At 41.8% G+C, this 16,463-nt stretch overlaps 3 protein-coding genes across 4 annotated transcripts in view; 1 reads left to right on the top strand and 2 right to left on the bottom strand.

Annotated features, from left to right (window-relative positions):
- The window catches only part of mib2 (MIB E3 ubiquitin protein ligase 2), a 39,484-nt gene extending 37,272 nt beyond the window's left edge, over positions 1-2,212 (bottom strand). The window contains exon 1 of the mRNA XM_077718487.1: positions 2,051-2,212. The gene's annotated coding sequence lies outside the window, so the exon portion shown is untranslated. The remainder of the gene's footprint in view (positions 1-2,050) is intronic.
- An 837-nt stretch (positions 2,213-3,049) lies between these two features.
- ubiad1 (UbiA prenyltransferase domain containing 1) lies at positions 3,050-6,004 on the bottom strand. 2 transcript variants are annotated; one of them, XM_077732379.1, is made up of 3 exons: positions 5,811-6,004; positions 4,459-5,076; positions 3,050-3,843 (listed from the first exon to the last, which is right to left on the bottom strand). In XM_077732379.1, the coding sequence occupies exons 2-3, from the start codon at positions 5,000-5,002 to the stop codon at positions 3,356-3,358; spliced, it is 1,032 nt and encodes a 343-aa protein (XP_077588505.1). In that variant the 5' UTR covers positions 5,003-5,076; positions 5,811-6,004; the 3' UTR covers positions 3,050-3,355. The 2 variants fall into 2 exon arrangements, with proteins under 2 accessions (XP_077588505.1, XP_077588515.1); XM_077732389.1 differs by lacking the exon at positions 5,811-6,004 and adding an exon at positions 5,691-5,804.
- Positions 6,005-7,021: 1,017 nt separating this feature from the next.
- mmp23ba (matrix metallopeptidase 23ba) lies at positions 7,022-15,626 on the top strand. Its single transcript, XM_077720830.1, has 8 exons — positions 7,022-7,473; positions 10,436-10,572; positions 11,476-11,615; positions 12,663-12,830; positions 12,909-13,073; positions 13,894-14,004; positions 15,139-15,265; positions 15,329-15,626. Exons 1-8 carry the CDS (start codon positions 7,294-7,296, stop codon positions 15,501-15,503), a joined length of 1,203 nt encoding a protein of 400 aa, XP_077576956.1. The 5' UTR covers positions 7,022-7,293; the 3' UTR covers positions 15,504-15,626.
- The last annotated feature ends 837 nt before the right edge of the window (positions 15,627-16,463 follow it).

Below are 16,463 nucleotides of genomic sequence, written 5' to 3'. Positions count from 1 at the left end.
CAACAGACACATTGGCTACAAATGTAACAGATGTACTATTAATATAAATTTGTGCCTACGCTGTAGGGCGAGGCGATGATGTCCATCTAACGAGAATGTTGGATTCAAATGTGAAATCTGAAATGTGGAAAGAACGGAAGAGGATGACCAGGGACGAGATGGGGGGTATTTATTTAGCTCCATGTCGTTTTGTACTCTGTATAAGCGCTCCATAAGGATTTCAGATGTCTTCCATCACATGAAGATGCTGCCTCTGGTCACTGACTCACTGTTTACAAATCAATATGCACAGGCGCATACGCACCACAATAAGGATGGCCGTATTTCACAGCTGGCAGGGACACCATTTGCTGCTCTGCCAGTGAGCAGACAGGAAGGGGGAGGGGCAAGGCAATTTTGGGGAGGGGGCTTTTGGTCTTATTTTGGATTGAGGGTTGCTCAGGGGAGAAAGAAATGGGGATGGGCTGAGAGTTCATTTCTGATGAATGGATCGAGCCATTTTTCAGAAAAAAAAAACGTTACAAAACATCTGTATGTAACGTCCGAAGATATAATGGGTTCTGTGAATGACCTTTTAACGCTATTTGCATAAGACATGGGAATTAAAAGAGGAACACAAACACAGGGTTGAATTATTTTGCCACCAATGTAATAGGATGTTGGTATCGGCCTAACCCAAGTGTGTCAAACTCGGGTTGGCCGCTTTAACGACAACTTGATTTCACGTGGGCCGAACAATTTTAGATATGATATTTAGATTTTTTTTAAGTAACTGGATTAAAAGAACTGGATTAAAAGCCCTGAAAGTTGTTTTTTATAGATCTAAAACAATGCTTTTTTTTAAATATAAATAAAATAAATATATTTTTAGATTTTACAAAATGATTCTTGAACTAAAAACAGAAAAAAATGATTACAAAATTACAATTGTTGATTTAAAAGGGAGGAAATCAGAAAATGTAATATACATCTATACTCTTCATTTGAATTAGATCCTAAAACAGAAAGTCGGCACTCATCATTTATTTTCCCGGGCCACACAAAATGATACGGCGGGCCAAATTTGGCCCCCCAGCTGCCACTTTGACACCTGGCCTAACCCAAAGAGACGAAGTGGACAGAAGATACCTTGCAAATAAACAGAAAAACTGTGACAAAAATAGCACAAACTGTAAAAACTATTATTACCAGTGAGACATAATCCACTATTGTGCTCCATTGTCTCACCAGTCTACCTCATTAATTGATATTGGATGTCAAATCAATTTTCTAGTGGGAAGGCTGACTAGTAAATGATCACTGCCAGTACTTCCAGTCAAAATGAATTTGACATATAAGACCTTCGATGTCACAATTTAAAATAGATTTGACATATCCCATATTTCACATATCACTATAAATGACAGTCAACTGGCCATGGTAACACTCCAAAGTTTCATAGTATTTAGCATATTGCGATAAACAAGGTTTTCATTTAACCTGGTTTGATTGGCCGTGATAGATCACGCCTCAATCCAATTGACGGCTATAGACGTCAATTGGATTATGAATAGGGGGACGGGGTTAGGAAAATGAACCGTCTAGCGCCGTCATTGGCAGCCAATGCGATCGATGAATAATCTGCAAGGGCAAAATCATGATTGTAGGAAAAGATTATGGTGCATTTGAACGAAATGGACTTCCATAAAAATGCAGAAGCTATCGGAAGGCATGGCAACGTTATCCGGCCGAATTGAGCCTGTCTTCGGCTGTCAAGTGAGAAGCACCTGCCTCCGCTCACTATTTAAAAATAAAATTAAATAAAAATGGATCCAGAACCAAAATCACTTTTTCTGTTCTCCAAAGTACCACCCGGTGCAATTGTGATTTAAAATTATGTTTATGTATTATTCCAAATGGATTAATAGTGTCCGATGTATTTAGTGTACGAGTGTATGTGTGTGTATGTGTGTGTCAGTAGCTTGTCAAACGCTGACGCTAGCAAGCTAACCCATGTTTGGCAACGTTTATTGGCGTGAAAAGACATTTCTTGCATAGCGTAGTTACTTACCGGATCTTTGTCAAGAATGTCTACTTTGTGGAAAGCAATAAATCCATAATCCGGCCTCCAAGGAACGCTGACATGGGCGCAATTAGGGGAAATAAATGGGTACCAAACTGAGGGGTCTCGCAGCGCACAGCCATGACAACACGCCCATGGATGACGTCACGCGTGAGGCTGCGTTCGGGTTCTTCCGTAAACATGGAAACGCACTTGGGCTGCCACTTTTTTTAAGCCAGCTGCCCTATTTTATCACCATTAAAATCGTTATCTTTAGTACTCATTTTATTGTATGTATAAAAGAAAATCTAATACAATACAAATCAGATGGATGGTTACGAGGTGAATGAAAATTTATTGATATTTTCCTGGAGCCTTAGGAAGTACAGTAGCTCCTTAATTAACTCATTAACCGCAAACAACGATGATGGACGTCCAATTTGAAGGGAATCCTGGTCAGGGTGCATCTCAGTTCTCACCCAAAGTCAATAAATGTAATAAATAAGATGTTTCTAAACACGTCTCAGGTCAAAAAGGATTTGACGTCCGTCGCCGTCAATGGCGCTGACACTGTAGCCAGTGCTGGCACTCCAATTTCATTTTGGTTTGATGTCTAGCACTGCCAATGGTGGGGCAATTTGTTAAATAGAGAACGTCAACTCCCAAAAAATCAGACCATAGTGTACCTCAAATATCTCGTTCCCATTTTCAAGCGTTTTTTTTCGGCTAAACAATACCACCCCCTGCTGGTCAACGTAGGTTTATCGCAGGATAACAAATGTATGTAACCCACATCTGTCGTCCATTGGGAGGATTCTATTCCTTATCTAAACAGCAAAGTCATTAAAACATACATTGCCGTATTTTTCATGATATTTTTCTGGTGCATAAATGGATATGAATGTTTCCTGTTGGTTTTGAAGCTGTAATGGAATATTTTAAACACATTTCCCAGTTTAATTCAGCTCTCAGCTCATTTATATTCATATACAAAATCGTACAACAAAGTAATAAGCATCAGCCACTTTAATTTGAATGCAAAAAAAACACTAGTTGCCTGGCAAAAGCAAAGAATTATTACCCAGTACAAATTAGTATGCTCAATGACATTTGGATGTTTTCAGTCATCTTTATGAAATATGGCAACTAGAACTTAATACTGAATAAACAATCACCTGTCCACAGTAAGAGAAAACACGCCAAAATCTCTACCCATACAGGACAAATAAATTAGCAAATAAATTAAAGCATAAAATGCAACTGTGAACAGTCTATATTTGAAAAAAAACAACAACAAAAAAGCGAAAGTATGAATCACAGTAAGGGTAGGCTTCCCCGAGGAGCCAAAATGATGCCAAAGACGTAAAAAAGTCCCATGAGCAGGTTAAGCTTGGCCGTTTTTTGTGGTATTTTAGTGTAACACCGGCTACGGAATTCCTTCTCCAACGGGAAGGCCATGGGCAGCGAGAGAAGAGGCAACGCCATGCTGATAGTGTACCGCGTGGCCAGGATGCAAAAGAGAACGTAAGGGATGAAGAGGAGCAAGTTATAGAGCACATAGGAGAGCGTGGGCCCGATGAGGATGGCCAACGTGACGATGCCCGCTTGCTTATCCGAGTCCATGTCTCGGGTGTTGTTGCTGTGGAGGATGGCCTCGGTGTTGAGCGCCAGTGGGACGGCGTAGACCAGCGGCAGGATCGACAGGTAGCCCACCTGGACGGCGTGGGCGAACATGACGGCTAGTGGGCCGAAGGTGATGAGGATGACTACGTCTCCCAGGGCCACGTATTTTAAACCGATTCCTGGGAAGTCAAAAGAGAAGCTCTTGTTAAGGATCTGTAGTTAGGATTTACTGTGCAGCTCAATTAGGGCTAGCAAAAGTAAACAGGTCTAGTTGTGAGTCATGTCTGTAAGGTGAGCGGCCACAGTCGGAACAAGCACACGGCACCGGGGCGGGCGGATGAAGGGTGTGGAACAGGAATGTGAAACCTATGGTCCGCGGGCCACATGCAGCCCCGTAAGGCTTTTTAACCAGGCCCGCCGACGTTGTCCAATTTTTTTTTTTTTTGCCCCAAGATGCCGCCGTCACGTGGAAGCCAGGGGCAGTAGCTCAGGCCACTCTTATTTGTTTTTCGTGTTTTACAGCCCCTCTATCTTTTTTTAAATGACATTTTAATATTTATTAATACATTCCCTTTTACTTTACTTTGTACTTCATACTTTAATGATGAGTGATGAGTACGTTAATACTTTAGTCCTTTTTTTCTGTTTATCTTGCATATGCACTGTTAACGGATGCACTTTTTTATATGTATCGTATCTTCTGCTGACCCTGCCCATCTGTCAAAATTTTAAAGTCAATGTGGCCCCCGGGCCGAAAAATTTGCCCACCCCTGGTATAGAACAACTGTACGTACCTCCTGTGTACAAAAAAGAGCTGGAGAGTCCCCCAAAGTAAATCAGGGCCAGGTGTTCCAGTCTGAGTGAAGACAGGAAGAAGAGCAAGGTGGCACAGACGCACCCCAAAGAGTACAACAAAGCTCCAAACATGACAACATCCTGCGGCGCCAAGATCTCATCCACCAGAGTCCTATCATCGCTTTTCTTGTGGTCGATGCCTTTGGAGAAATCGTAGTAAGTGTTGACCAGGTTGCCTGCGCCGTGCACCACCAGCACGGCCACGGCGCACACCAAAAGGACAACCAAGTCCACCGAGCCCTCCAACTTGTACGCCAACGCGCTTCCGAGCGCTACTGGTGTGAGCGAGGCGCTGAAGCTCCATGGCCTGAGGGCCAAAACGTAGGCGGCACACGTGTGCTTGACATCGGAGGCCACGCGGGCAATCCTGGAGACGCGGTCGGCGCCGGAGGCGTGGCCCGCCGGCACAGTGTCGCCGGTCGCCGTGTGCCACATTTGCCCGTTGTGGCCGTTGGTTCCGGCCAGTACAAAAGTTTCTGTCATGCTGAATTTGGGCTGTTCCTCAGATGGCTATTTATACAACTGATGATGATGCCTGATGTCAACGTCAGGTGTTCCTAGGAAGGGAAGAAAAAATAGTCATTTGCAACACGCCCTTCTATTTGATACATTTTGGTGGATGAATCAGCTCATATTGCACCTGATGGTGAAATCAATTCCATTAGCAAAGGCGGCATTCAAGTGTGTAAATTTACCAAGGCGTGTTTTATTTGGTGTTAATTATGCTTTTATTAAATATATTTTTCTCTTTGTGGCCCGATACACCGTTCATTTATTTGTGTGCAAAAGGCACATTTTTCAGTGACCACTCATTAAAATAAACTGAAATTCAATTCAAGAACAATTTAACCTAAAAGTGTTGACAACAATTATTACTTGCTCTGCTGTAGGAGATTTTGAAAAGAAAATGGTAAAAAAGAATAGCTGCCATGGTAAATTGAACCTCTTAACCAAAACCCGTGTAACAAGTCAATTGTACTAATAATGTCCCTTTTATTACACGTCGTTGTAAAGACAAAGCAAACATTAGATTCCAATAAATTGACAATATTTGGCTGACAGGTGATCATAACCGTGGCAGGTCATACTGGAATTAAGACATTTTTGAGGAAAAACTAGAGTATACAAAAACCAAAAACAAATTACGCACGAGTATGTTAACAGCGCTCACTTTATGTTTACTGTGGAGTCCAAATAGTGAGATTATGGGATTAAAGCTAACCGGCTAAACGCTAATGGAAGCTAATGATCCGTTTCTCGGGAAAGGGTGGAGGAGGAAATGTCACATTACGTGTTATGGTCACCCCGGAAGAAAGGAAGAGTCCATTGGCTCACAGTCGAACATCGCTGGCCACATTGGGAAGCGAGAAAGACGAAAAAACGCGTTCAGAGCCTACGTGTCAACTTGGAGGGGATTCGTCTGGGTGGGCATTCACCCCTGATTCGTCTGACCGGCACCATTTCCTTTGAGACACGTCCGACCGTGTAAAAGGCTCGACAAAACCACACCAAGCGTAAAATCGTTCCGGCTTTGCCCAGTCGGTTAGAAACAGCCCCAAATAATCATCACCTATTGTGTATTTTTTCGCAAAATTAAGTGTTAAGTTGTGTATTTTTTTGCTTCATTATGAGACATATATAAATAGCTAGATGATAAATGTTTCAGTAAAAAAATAAATAAATACATTCTTACCACAACTCTTTCTACCCGGTCCGCCTATCCGGGGACTCATGACGCGCATCCGCATAACGTTGATCATGTCGTAAGATGGCCTGCCCCAAAATCAAAACATTATTAATCAAAAACAATTTCACATGTACCAAAGAAAACCTTTTATAATAAGAGGGAAATTTGTGTTAAATGGCATTTTATATATTCCATCTATATTCCTCCATATCATATCATGTCATTTTCTGAACCGCTTTTTCCTCACTAGGATCGCGGGGGTTGCTGTAGCCTATCCCAGCTGACTTCAGGCCAGAAGCAGGGGACACCCTGAATTGGTCGCCAGCCAATTACAGAGCACAAGGACACAGGCAACCATCCACGCCCACACTCGGGGCAATTTAGAGTGGGGTCCTGGATTCAAGTCCTGGCCTGCGTGGGTTTCCTCCTGGTACTCCAGTTTCCTCCCACATTCCAAAGACATGCATGATAGGCTTATTGAACACTGTAAATTGTCCCTAGGTATGGGTGTATGGTTGTCCATCTCATTGTGCCCTGCAATCAGCTGGCCACCAATTCAGGAGGACCCCCACCTCTGTCCCGGAATTGGCACCAGCACCCCCTCTATACCCTAATGAGGATAACATGGTTCAGAAAATGAGATGAGAGAACACATAGCATACATGACAGCATTCCTCTTTATATGGTGTCTGCGACTCTACTTAAAGTGAGTGTGAGTACCAAAATCCAGCAAAATTGACTTTAAAAAAAAGAAAAAGTCCCACTCGGAGCCAAGTTGGAAATTACAGGCCACGTGCTCGTATTGGCTGCCAGAGTGAAGAAGTGTGGAGTGTCTCCAGGATGGACGGAGCGCGTTTGGTTCCAATTAGAGCGTCTCGACGCTGACCTGCTGCCCCGTGTGCTGTAACGTGAAACCAAGCCTGTGGAAGTGAGGAAGCAGCGGGGCTGCTGCACGCTTCACACACGCACACGCGCGCGCGTGCACGGGGCCGCACATCCCTTCCCACGCGGGACTCACACAAAAAACAAAACAAAAAAGATCCGGCGTAAGGCAGAGCCAGCGTGATGGCCGAAGAGTAGCCGCTCGATGGACCGTTCGCCAACGCCGTTCCACCGGAGGTGCCACCGCACCTCCGCGGCGGCCGTAGGCGGGAGCTCCGGGAGGAGGTGGGGGTGGCGGTGGGCGCCTCTGCTGGCAGCCGGGCTTTTGGGACTCTTGCTCGGAGGGATGCCCCGGAGCGCCGCGTTCCCCTCCTGGAGGACCGAGGTATGCTGCTACACGCACAATTCCTGTTATTTTATTCCACCATGTTATCAAAAAGTGCTAAGAAATTACTGTAGTATACTATACTACTTACTGACACTACTAAGTAGTATAGCTAAATCGGCAGTAGTATTATATAGTGGAAAAAAGTCTGATGGTAAGAGAAGGCAATGAGTTGACGTTTTATTACTATACAAGAATTCCATTCCTGTCACTTTTAAGAAATGGTGGAAGCTAGAAACTAGTGGAAGCAGTGGCAAATGGTACTTGTTAAAATCGTATACTTTTCTTGATGTAGTGGCAGCATGCAAGAGAAAAACAAAACAACTTCATTACAAAAATAACAACAAACAAACAGGAATTCACTTAGGTAGCCATCTCGTCTCATTCTGGGGCATGAAAGTTGTGTACTATTAATATTTACTTTATACTAACTGTTAAGAATTTGGTAACAAATGTGGCCTATACAACCCAAAATATAATGTCAACATGCAGTATGCAGACAGCACATGATATTATTAAAATTACCCTAATGATATTATTGTTAGTGTTTTATTAACTATAATCATTCTTTTAATTTACATTTTATGGAAAAATGTTGTTAGAAGTTAATGATTAAAAAAAATCAATACAAAGGAACATAAACAGGAAAACATTCAGGCCCTTGATAAAGATACCGTATTTTCAGGACTATAAGGCGCACTTAAAAGTCTTAAATTTTATCCAAAATAGACAGGGCGCCTTACAATGCAGTACGCCTTATATATAGTAAAAACATGAAATGTGTCATTCATTGAGGGTGTGTCTTATAGTCGTGAAAATACGGCAATATATGTATATATTACATATACCTTGATATTTAACTCTGCCTGACATTGACAACAATAAAAATCAATTCAACCTGGGACAAAGGTCTGTATTTTCAAAGCCATTCATGCCAACCATTTACTGGCAGCCTTTCAGGTCAAAATATATTTTCCAAATTCACCACAAGTTGATCTTGTCTTTAGATTGCCAATTGTTTTTATTTAAAAAAAAAGTGACAAGTCAGTGCCAATCTTCGAATTTGGCCAGAATTTTGCCAGTAACTGACTTTATTCCCAATTGCATGTCATCCTCCAGAGGAAAAGCTCCAATCTATGGATCTCTATATGTTCCTGACTTTCTTTCATTTCCTTTTGCTACACACACTCATTATTACTGCTCTGGCAGTGTTACATAACATCCTAAGATAAGCATCTGCTGTGTGTGGTGGAAAGGGCCAGGCAGACAAATGAGATTAGTACCTAATGAGTCTTTTCATTTCCTTTTAATATATATATTTTAAAAAAGGAGGATATTTGGGTGCCTTGAGGGTTTTTGGGGATGATAGTTCCTTAAGATTTTTGAGAAGTGTTTAAAATGTTTACCTTTCCAGTCTGCCGTGTTTAGTCTGGAGTGCCTCTGAGTTTACGGTATATTGTTACTTGTTAGCTGGTTTGATTTGGCAAGAGAAGAACCCAAAAGATTAATCGGTAATGGTTTTGCCATCTGAAAGATCATTCATTTTGTAGTATAAATTTGTAGTGTGGGAATAAAAGGTGCTTGTGTTGAAAGTATCCCATGTGACTCTATTTTCTGTGGGTGCGGTATTATGAAAAGGAAGCACTGCATCTATTTATCGTGGATGGGTGAGGCAGGAACAGGAAGCTGCCTGAGATTTGGGAGTCAAATGCAACAGTGAATAAGAACAATTGGTCAGCGTTTCAAAATGCTAAAGGTAACCGGGCCATTTTAATTTAAAAAAAAAAGCCTAATCACAATGAAAACTAAGACGTTTGTGCCATTCCTCTACACCAGGGGTGGGCAAACTTTTCGGCCGGTGGGCCACATTGACTTTAAAAATTTGACATATGGGCGGGGTCAGCACAAGATACAATACATATAAAAAAGTGCATCCGTTAACAGTACATATGAAACGTAAACAGAAAAAAAGGACTAAAGTATTAACATACTCATCACTCATCATTAAAGTAAAACGTATAAAGTACAAAGTAAAGTAAAAAGGAATGTATTAAGAAATATTAAAATGTAATTTAAAAAAGATAGAGGGGCTGTGTAACACGATAACAAATAAGAGTGGACAGAGCTAATGCCACTGGCTTCCACGTGACGGCGCCATCCTGGGAAAAAAAACATTTGGACAACGTCGGCGGGCTGCATTAAAAGGCCTAGCGGGCCGGATTTGGCCCGCAGGCCGTAGTTTGCTCATGTAACTACTCTACACCCATTACATCCATGTTTTTTGAAAATGCTTCTGCTGGATGTTGGAAACAAACCATTATCTAAAATATCTCGATAAACCATAAGAGCTGAAACCGGAATAATGGCGTTACAAAACACCTCTCGTTTATGAAAACTGACAGAAAGGTCGTAAATCAGGTGATTTGTATCTCAAGGTCTCACTTTTATTAATAGGGTGTCCTTTAAAACAGAGGAAAGCAGTCAACCTTATATTTTGGAAAGGTAAAAAAGTGCACACTGATGTAAAATATTGCTGCCAAGACTGTATTCAGTCACAGCCAAGTCATTTATGAGTGCACTGAACTGAAAAAGCACCCACTTATTGCCTGTGAAAGTTATATGAAGCGTCCCTAATCCAGGTGTTATTACCTGGAATTTGCACTCTAAAGCATGTTTTTGAATAGCAATTTTCACTGCTGACTTCTTCATTTTCCATCAAGTGGAATTCATAGCAAGTGTCTCGCTTGTTGTCAATGAAATATTAGCATCCCGGTAACGTTGTTAGCTTTGACAAATGGAATTGGCTTATGACACTTAACATCTTCCCCAACAAAAACAGTCATCTATCTCCTTCAATTTCCTCACAAGCTTCCTCAAGCTTTTTTCGGTCTAATGCCAAGGTCCTAAATTCTCTTTGAGAGGCTGTGTGAGGTGATTAATCAAAGGTTTTTCTTCGTCCAAGGAAGAAGCTTACACCACCGTGTTGCTCATCGGAATGCGCAAAGAGGCCCACTCGCAAGTGCTACACCTCTCCAGGAACAAGCGCTACACCCTCACCCCGGAGAAGCTCAAATGGGACAAATTCAAGCTCACTTACAAGTATCCTTATGCTAAATTTACACTTTTATACATTAAGGCATCCATTTGAACTAGAATGGAACCCAATTGAAGTATTTTCACGACTATAAGGCGCACTTAAAAGTCTTAAATTTTCTCCAAAATAGACAGGGAGCCTTATATTCCAGTGTGCTTTATATTTGAAAAAAAATAAAATGTGTCTTTTATTGAGGGTGCGCCTAATAATGCGGTACGCCTTAGTCGTGAAAATACGGTAATTATTTACGTGACCACAAGTGATTTAAACATCACCTTTCCCATTAAAATTAGTAGAAATGTCAAAACTCTTAACTCTTCTACAGAAAAAGGGACTATTTTAGTTTGTTTCTGAACATTTTACATATGAGCATTGGTTAGTTTAGATGTGTTTCATGATTAATCATTATTGTATTTTTTAATCAATGGCAGCCAATGAGTTAAATGAGTCCCTGATATTTTTTTTGAAAATATGCATGAAATGGTTAATAGGGGAAAACATTAGAATATTCGACCCTATTTAATATAATTATGTAAATATATGTTCTTATTAAAAATATGCAATTAATTCCATTCTAGTCAAAAAAATCAACAATGTTTTTAAAGGAGTGAAAAAAAATCTTAAAATTATCTTATCAAATATATAGACGTAACATAAATGAATGTAATATATAATGTAAATATATAATGTCATGAACTTATAGCTTTTTGTAGTATATGCAACGTGACCACCGGAGGGCAGTATTTTACACGTATAGGCATGTCAGTCATTAGATCCCAGTTCATATTCATCATTTTGTGCAGAAGATAAAGAATATATGCTTCTGATTATATTGTATTATCAGTCTACTTTTTGCTACTATTTATGTTAAAATATCTGTTGTTTTAAGTGCTTTTGTTTCCATTTAGGTTGCTGTCCTATCCCACAAACCTGATCAATGCCACAGACACACGTCGAGGCATCGCAAAGGCTTTCACGGCGTGGAGTGACGTTTCCCCTTTCAGTTTCCGAGAGGTGCCGGCAGACCAGGAGGCTGATATTAAGATCGGTGGGTCTTGTCCATCTTGCATGAAGCCCCCAAATCCTGAAATCATAAAACCACATGGTGGTACTCTCAGGGCAAGACATCACAGATAAACCTCATCAGGCTTATCCGATATTATTGGTATTATTGAACATAATTAAGAGCAGAATGAATCTTGACTTTTGAGAAATGCACTTTGCAGATTTTATTTTGCTTCAGTGAAGTCTTAAATTCGAATTCTTCTGCACTTCTGGACTCGGAACCAATGTCCACCCACAAGACAAGAGTGGACTACCTCTATTTTGTTTTTTGTTTTTTTAGCTTATTGGTTGCCTTTGATAGAGGGTACTCGGACGTTTGGTCGCCCGGACGTTTGACAACATGACAGAGTTACCTGTTGAAATCAGCTCTCAAAATTATATTATGAAAAAGAGAGTTTCATATCTAAATATCTACTGTTGAAACCAGCTCTCAAAATTATATTCACCCCTGCGACCAAACGTCTGGGCGACCAAACGTCCGGGCGACCAAACGTCCGGGCGACCAAACGTCCCGGCGACCAAACGTCCGGGCGACCAAACGTCCGGGCGACCAAACGTCCCGGCGACCAAACGTCCCGGCGACCAAACGTCCGGGCGACCAAACGTCCCGGCGACCAAACGTCCCGGCGACCAAACGTCCCGGCGACCAAACGTCCCGGCGACCAAACGTCCCGGCGACCAAACGTCCCGGCGACCAAACGTCCCGGCGACCAAACGTCCCGGCGACCAAACGTCCCGGCGACCAAACGTCCCGGCGACCAAACGTCCGGGCGACCAAACGTCCGGGCGACCAAACGTCCGGGCGACCAAACGTCCGGGCGACCAAACGTCCGGTCACGTTGATAGAGATAGCTATCCAATCCACTTTGACTGACATGATTTACAATGGACATTCACGAATTGGGCTACCTCCATTTTTGTCATTTTTAGCTCAGTGGCCGCGACTAATGGTGATGGAGGTCCAATTCATCTTTGCAAAGTAATTCCTATTTGTTAAAGTGAGATGCTGATCTTTGAACATTTTCTGCAGGCTTCTACCCCATCAACCACACAGACTGCCTGCAGTCGTACTTGCACCACTGTTTTGACGGCATCACGGGAGAACTGGCTCACGCCTTTTTCCCGCCGACGGGCGAGATCCACTTCGACGATTCCGAATACTGGATTCTGGGGAACATGCGCTTCAGCTGGAAAAAAGGCAAACTTGTGGCGGGGTGACGCTCGGCCGTGGGGCGCGTGACCAATACTCATCGGCTGGCCGTGTGCTCGCTTGCAGGAGTTTGGCTGACGGACTTGGTCCACGTGGCGACGCACGAGATAGGTCACGTGTTGGGACTCATGCACTCCAGGCACCCGAAGGCGATCATGCACCTGAATGCGACTCTGACCGGCCGCAAACTCATCACACAGGACGAGGTGTGGGGTTTGCACCGTCTCTATGGTACGATCCTAAACTTGAAACAGTACTGTAATGTCAGGGATGTGGTTTACGATTCCCGCAAAATGTGGCAATCCAAATTCTTTCTCCTGTTTTTTTCTTCTCAGCCAGCCTTTTTTTAAAGCAATGCTGTGTCTTTTTGGGACCATAACAATGAAAATGAATGATGCTGCCAAAATCCAAACTATGCCAAAAAAGCATGACTGTCGACCACAATGAGCTAATTGTTGGTTTGCAAGACGGACCGTGTTGCGTGCAATGTTCCAACGATCGTCATGTTTTGAGTCAGGAGATACGACCTTGTGCGTGACCGGACATTTGGTCGCCGCTCTTTTGGTCGCCAGTCAAATGGTGACAGAGAGTTTACTGTCAAAACCAGCTCTCAAAATTATATTCCTCAAAGAGAGAGTTTAATATACAAGTACTGTTTAATATCTAAGTACTGTTTAATATCTAAGTACTGTTAAATATCTAAGTACAGTTTAATATCTAAGTACAGTTTAATATCTAAGTACTGTTTAATATCTAAGTACTGTTTAATATCTAAGTACTGTTTAATATCAAGTACTGTTTAATATCGAAGTACTGTTGAAATCAGCTCTCAAAATTATATTAATGAGAATTTTATACCTAAATATCTACTGTTTTCAACAGTACTTAAATATTAAACTCTGTCTCATGAATATAATTTTGAGAGCTGGTTTCAACAGTAAACTCCCTGTCACCATTTGACAGGCGACCAAACGTCCGAGCACCGACATTGTGTGATCCCCTTGTTGATTATGTTGCATTTGCTCAGTGACCCACATTGTGTCTCCTCTAGGATGCTTAGACCGCTTCTTCATCTGTCCAGCCTGGGCTCGTAAAGGCTATTGTGAAAGCAAGCGCAAGCTGATGCAGAAGCACTGCCCCTCCAGCTGCGATTTCTGTTACGGTAAGATAGCCACGGTCCAAATGGAGAGGAGGACGATTTCCTCTGTTTGAGCACTTTGCGGCGCTGCCGCGTCTGATCCTTCGGCCAACAGGTCGGAAGCAAATAAAACGGCGTCCGGCATCCGTGTAGTTTTGCTACACTATCATGTCACGGACTCGGTTTTTGCGTCGGGCCAGTGCGAGGAGGCGGCAGGATACGAATCCTTGGCCGACTCTCGAATCTGTTCCTCATTGTTGATTGGGAAACGTCGTACGGCTGTGGAAAATTCCTCAGGCCCTCCAGACCGCTGGAATTTCAGACTGTGGCTCCAGGGTTACAGACACAGCAGGTCAATTTGGATTTCTGCTTCATTAGACAGAGCGGCTGTTCTTCAAGCCCACTCGCCTTGTTGATACTGAGCTTGGTGATGGTTCAGATGGATGTTTGGGAGAATTAGGTGGCCATTAGGATAAGGTTTGACACCTTGACGGCAAATCTATCTGTCTCGCGTTGGCTTTAGAAGTTACATTTTGGAATACAACCTTAATTCAAAGAAAGCTGGGACTTTGTTTAAAACATTTTTTAAAGAGATGAATATAGTAGGTAAGATGGCTGTGCCCTGAGCGAGCAGTGTTGTTTTTTTTTTCACGTTTTATACAATTTAGTTTTATTCTTGAATTTCATTTGTAGACATCAAAATTAATTTTGTTTAGCGTTCTATCAGTTTATCTTTTCCTTATTTTGAAATAAATGACCGTATTGGGGGCAGTCACGTGCGTCGTGACATTATGACGCCATTTTGTTATGACTTCATCAATGCTCGGACGTTTGGTCACCGGTCAAATGGTGAAGGAGAGTTTACTGTTGCAATCAGCTCTCCAAATTATATTCAAGAGAGAGAGTTTAATATCTAAAAGAGAGTTTAATATCTAAAAGAGAGTTTAATATCTAAGAGAGAGTTTATTATCTAAGTACTGTTTAATATCTAAGTACATTTGACAGGTAACCATTGTGCAAAGCGGCTTATATGCGAGTAAATAACAGCCACCAGTCAAAATTGGACATCAATATCAACCAATGAGTTAAATACGTTAAAGTTTTCAATATTTGCCGAGTTCTCAGTGACTACATTTGTTTTTTTCCTCCCCCCGCCAGAATTCCCTTTTCCAACGGCGGCTCCGACTACAACACCCCCGAGGACCAAACACAAGCTGGTGGTGGAGGGCAAAAAGCTGACATTCCGTTGCGGGAAGAAAATAGCATCGAAGAAAGGCAAAGTATTGTGAGTATGACATGCATTTGCTCACCGTTTGCCGTGTTGTAATCCGCATTGACTTCCTCTCAGCTGGTACAAAGATGGCGAGCTTCTGGAGTTCTCACATCCGAATTACATCACCTTGAAGAACGACCACATCACCATCGTGGCCAACGCCATCAACGAGGGCACGTACACCTGCATCGTGAAAAAGAAAGACAAAGTTCTCACCAAATACTCATGGCGAGTGCGCGTGCGATTTTAAAAGGACTGAATACGGACATTTCTTTCACATGGGCACATATTTCTTTCTTACCTTTTATTCTATTTACTGTTGATTTTGCTAATGCAAATCCATGTGAACTTAATAAACAATCTAGCCTTGGTATCCATTCATTTGAAGTCTTCCTGAAAGGTAGAAAGGCATTTCCACTGAGAAAACGCATACAACTTATGATTACTTACTTGTTCAATGCTTTTCAACATACATTTGTTTAAAAAAAAATCCCAGAATGCCATGCTAACTAATGATTGTAACTAAACATAACTCAATTTCTTCAGTTCTTACACTTTCTTTCTTTTTGTTACCATTTAGCTGAGTTTCCCTGCATTCCCCGACCATTGTGATAGCTCAAAATGTACCACCTTTACTTAAAGTGAACTTCAATGGCTACTTTAACTGAAGTCCTCAGTTAAGCATCCTACTGTAGCGCTTCCATATTCACTAATGGCGCTCGGACGTTTGGTCGCTGGTCGTTTGGTCGCCGGTCAAATGGTGCCAGAGAGTCTATTGTTGAAACCGGCTCTCAAAATTATATTCATGAGAGAGAGAGTTTAATATCCAAGTACTGTTTAATATCCAACTACTGTTGAAAACAGTGGATATTTAGATATTACTCTCTTTCATGAAAATGATTTTGAGAGCTGGTTTCAACAGTACTTAGATATTAAAGAGTACTTAGTTATTAAACAGTACTTATATATTAAACAGTACTTATATATTAAACAGTACTTAGATATTAAACAGTACTTAGATATTAAACAGTACTTAGATATTAAACAGTACTTCGATATTAAACTCCCTCTCTTAGATATTAAACTCTCTCTCTTAGATATTAAACTCTCGCTTACGAATATAATTTTGACAGCTGGTTTCAACAGTAAACTAACTCTCTGTCACCATTTGACCGGCGACCAAAAGACCGGCAACCAAACGTCCGGTCAC

The sequence above is a fragment of the Stigmatopora nigra genome, chromosome 1 (genome assembly GCF_051989575.1).
Source record: "Stigmatopora nigra isolate UIUO_SnigA chromosome 1, RoL_Snig_1.1, whole genome shotgun sequence".
NCBI lineage: Eukaryota > Metazoa > Chordata > Actinopteri > Syngnathiformes > Syngnathidae > Stigmatopora > Stigmatopora nigra.
This window is presented reverse-complemented; position numbering and strand designations above follow the sequence as displayed.

Excerpts from the sequence above, each read along its gene's own strand:
- ubiad1 (XM_077732379.1), bottom strand. The coding sequence starts at position 5,002 with ATGACAGAAACTTTTGTACTGGCCGGAACCAACGGCCACAACGGGCAA. Across the intron at positions 3,844-4,458 it reads CTCTTTTTTGTACACAGGAG|GAATCGGTTTAAAATACGTG; the intron begins GTACGTACAGTT and ends TTGACTTCCCAG.
- mmp23ba (XM_077720830.1), top strand. The coding sequence starts at position 7,294 with ATGGACCGTTCGCCAACGCCGTTCCACCGGAGGTGCCACCGCACCTCC. Across the intron at positions 11,616-12,662 it reads GGAGGCTGATATTAAGATCG|GCTTCTACCCCATCAACCAC; the intron begins GTGGGTCTTGTC and ends CATTTTCTGCAG. Across the intron at positions 14,005-15,138 it reads CAGCTGCGATTTCTGTTACG|AATTCCCTTTTCCAACGGCG; the intron begins GTAAGATAGCCA and ends TCCCCCCGCCAG.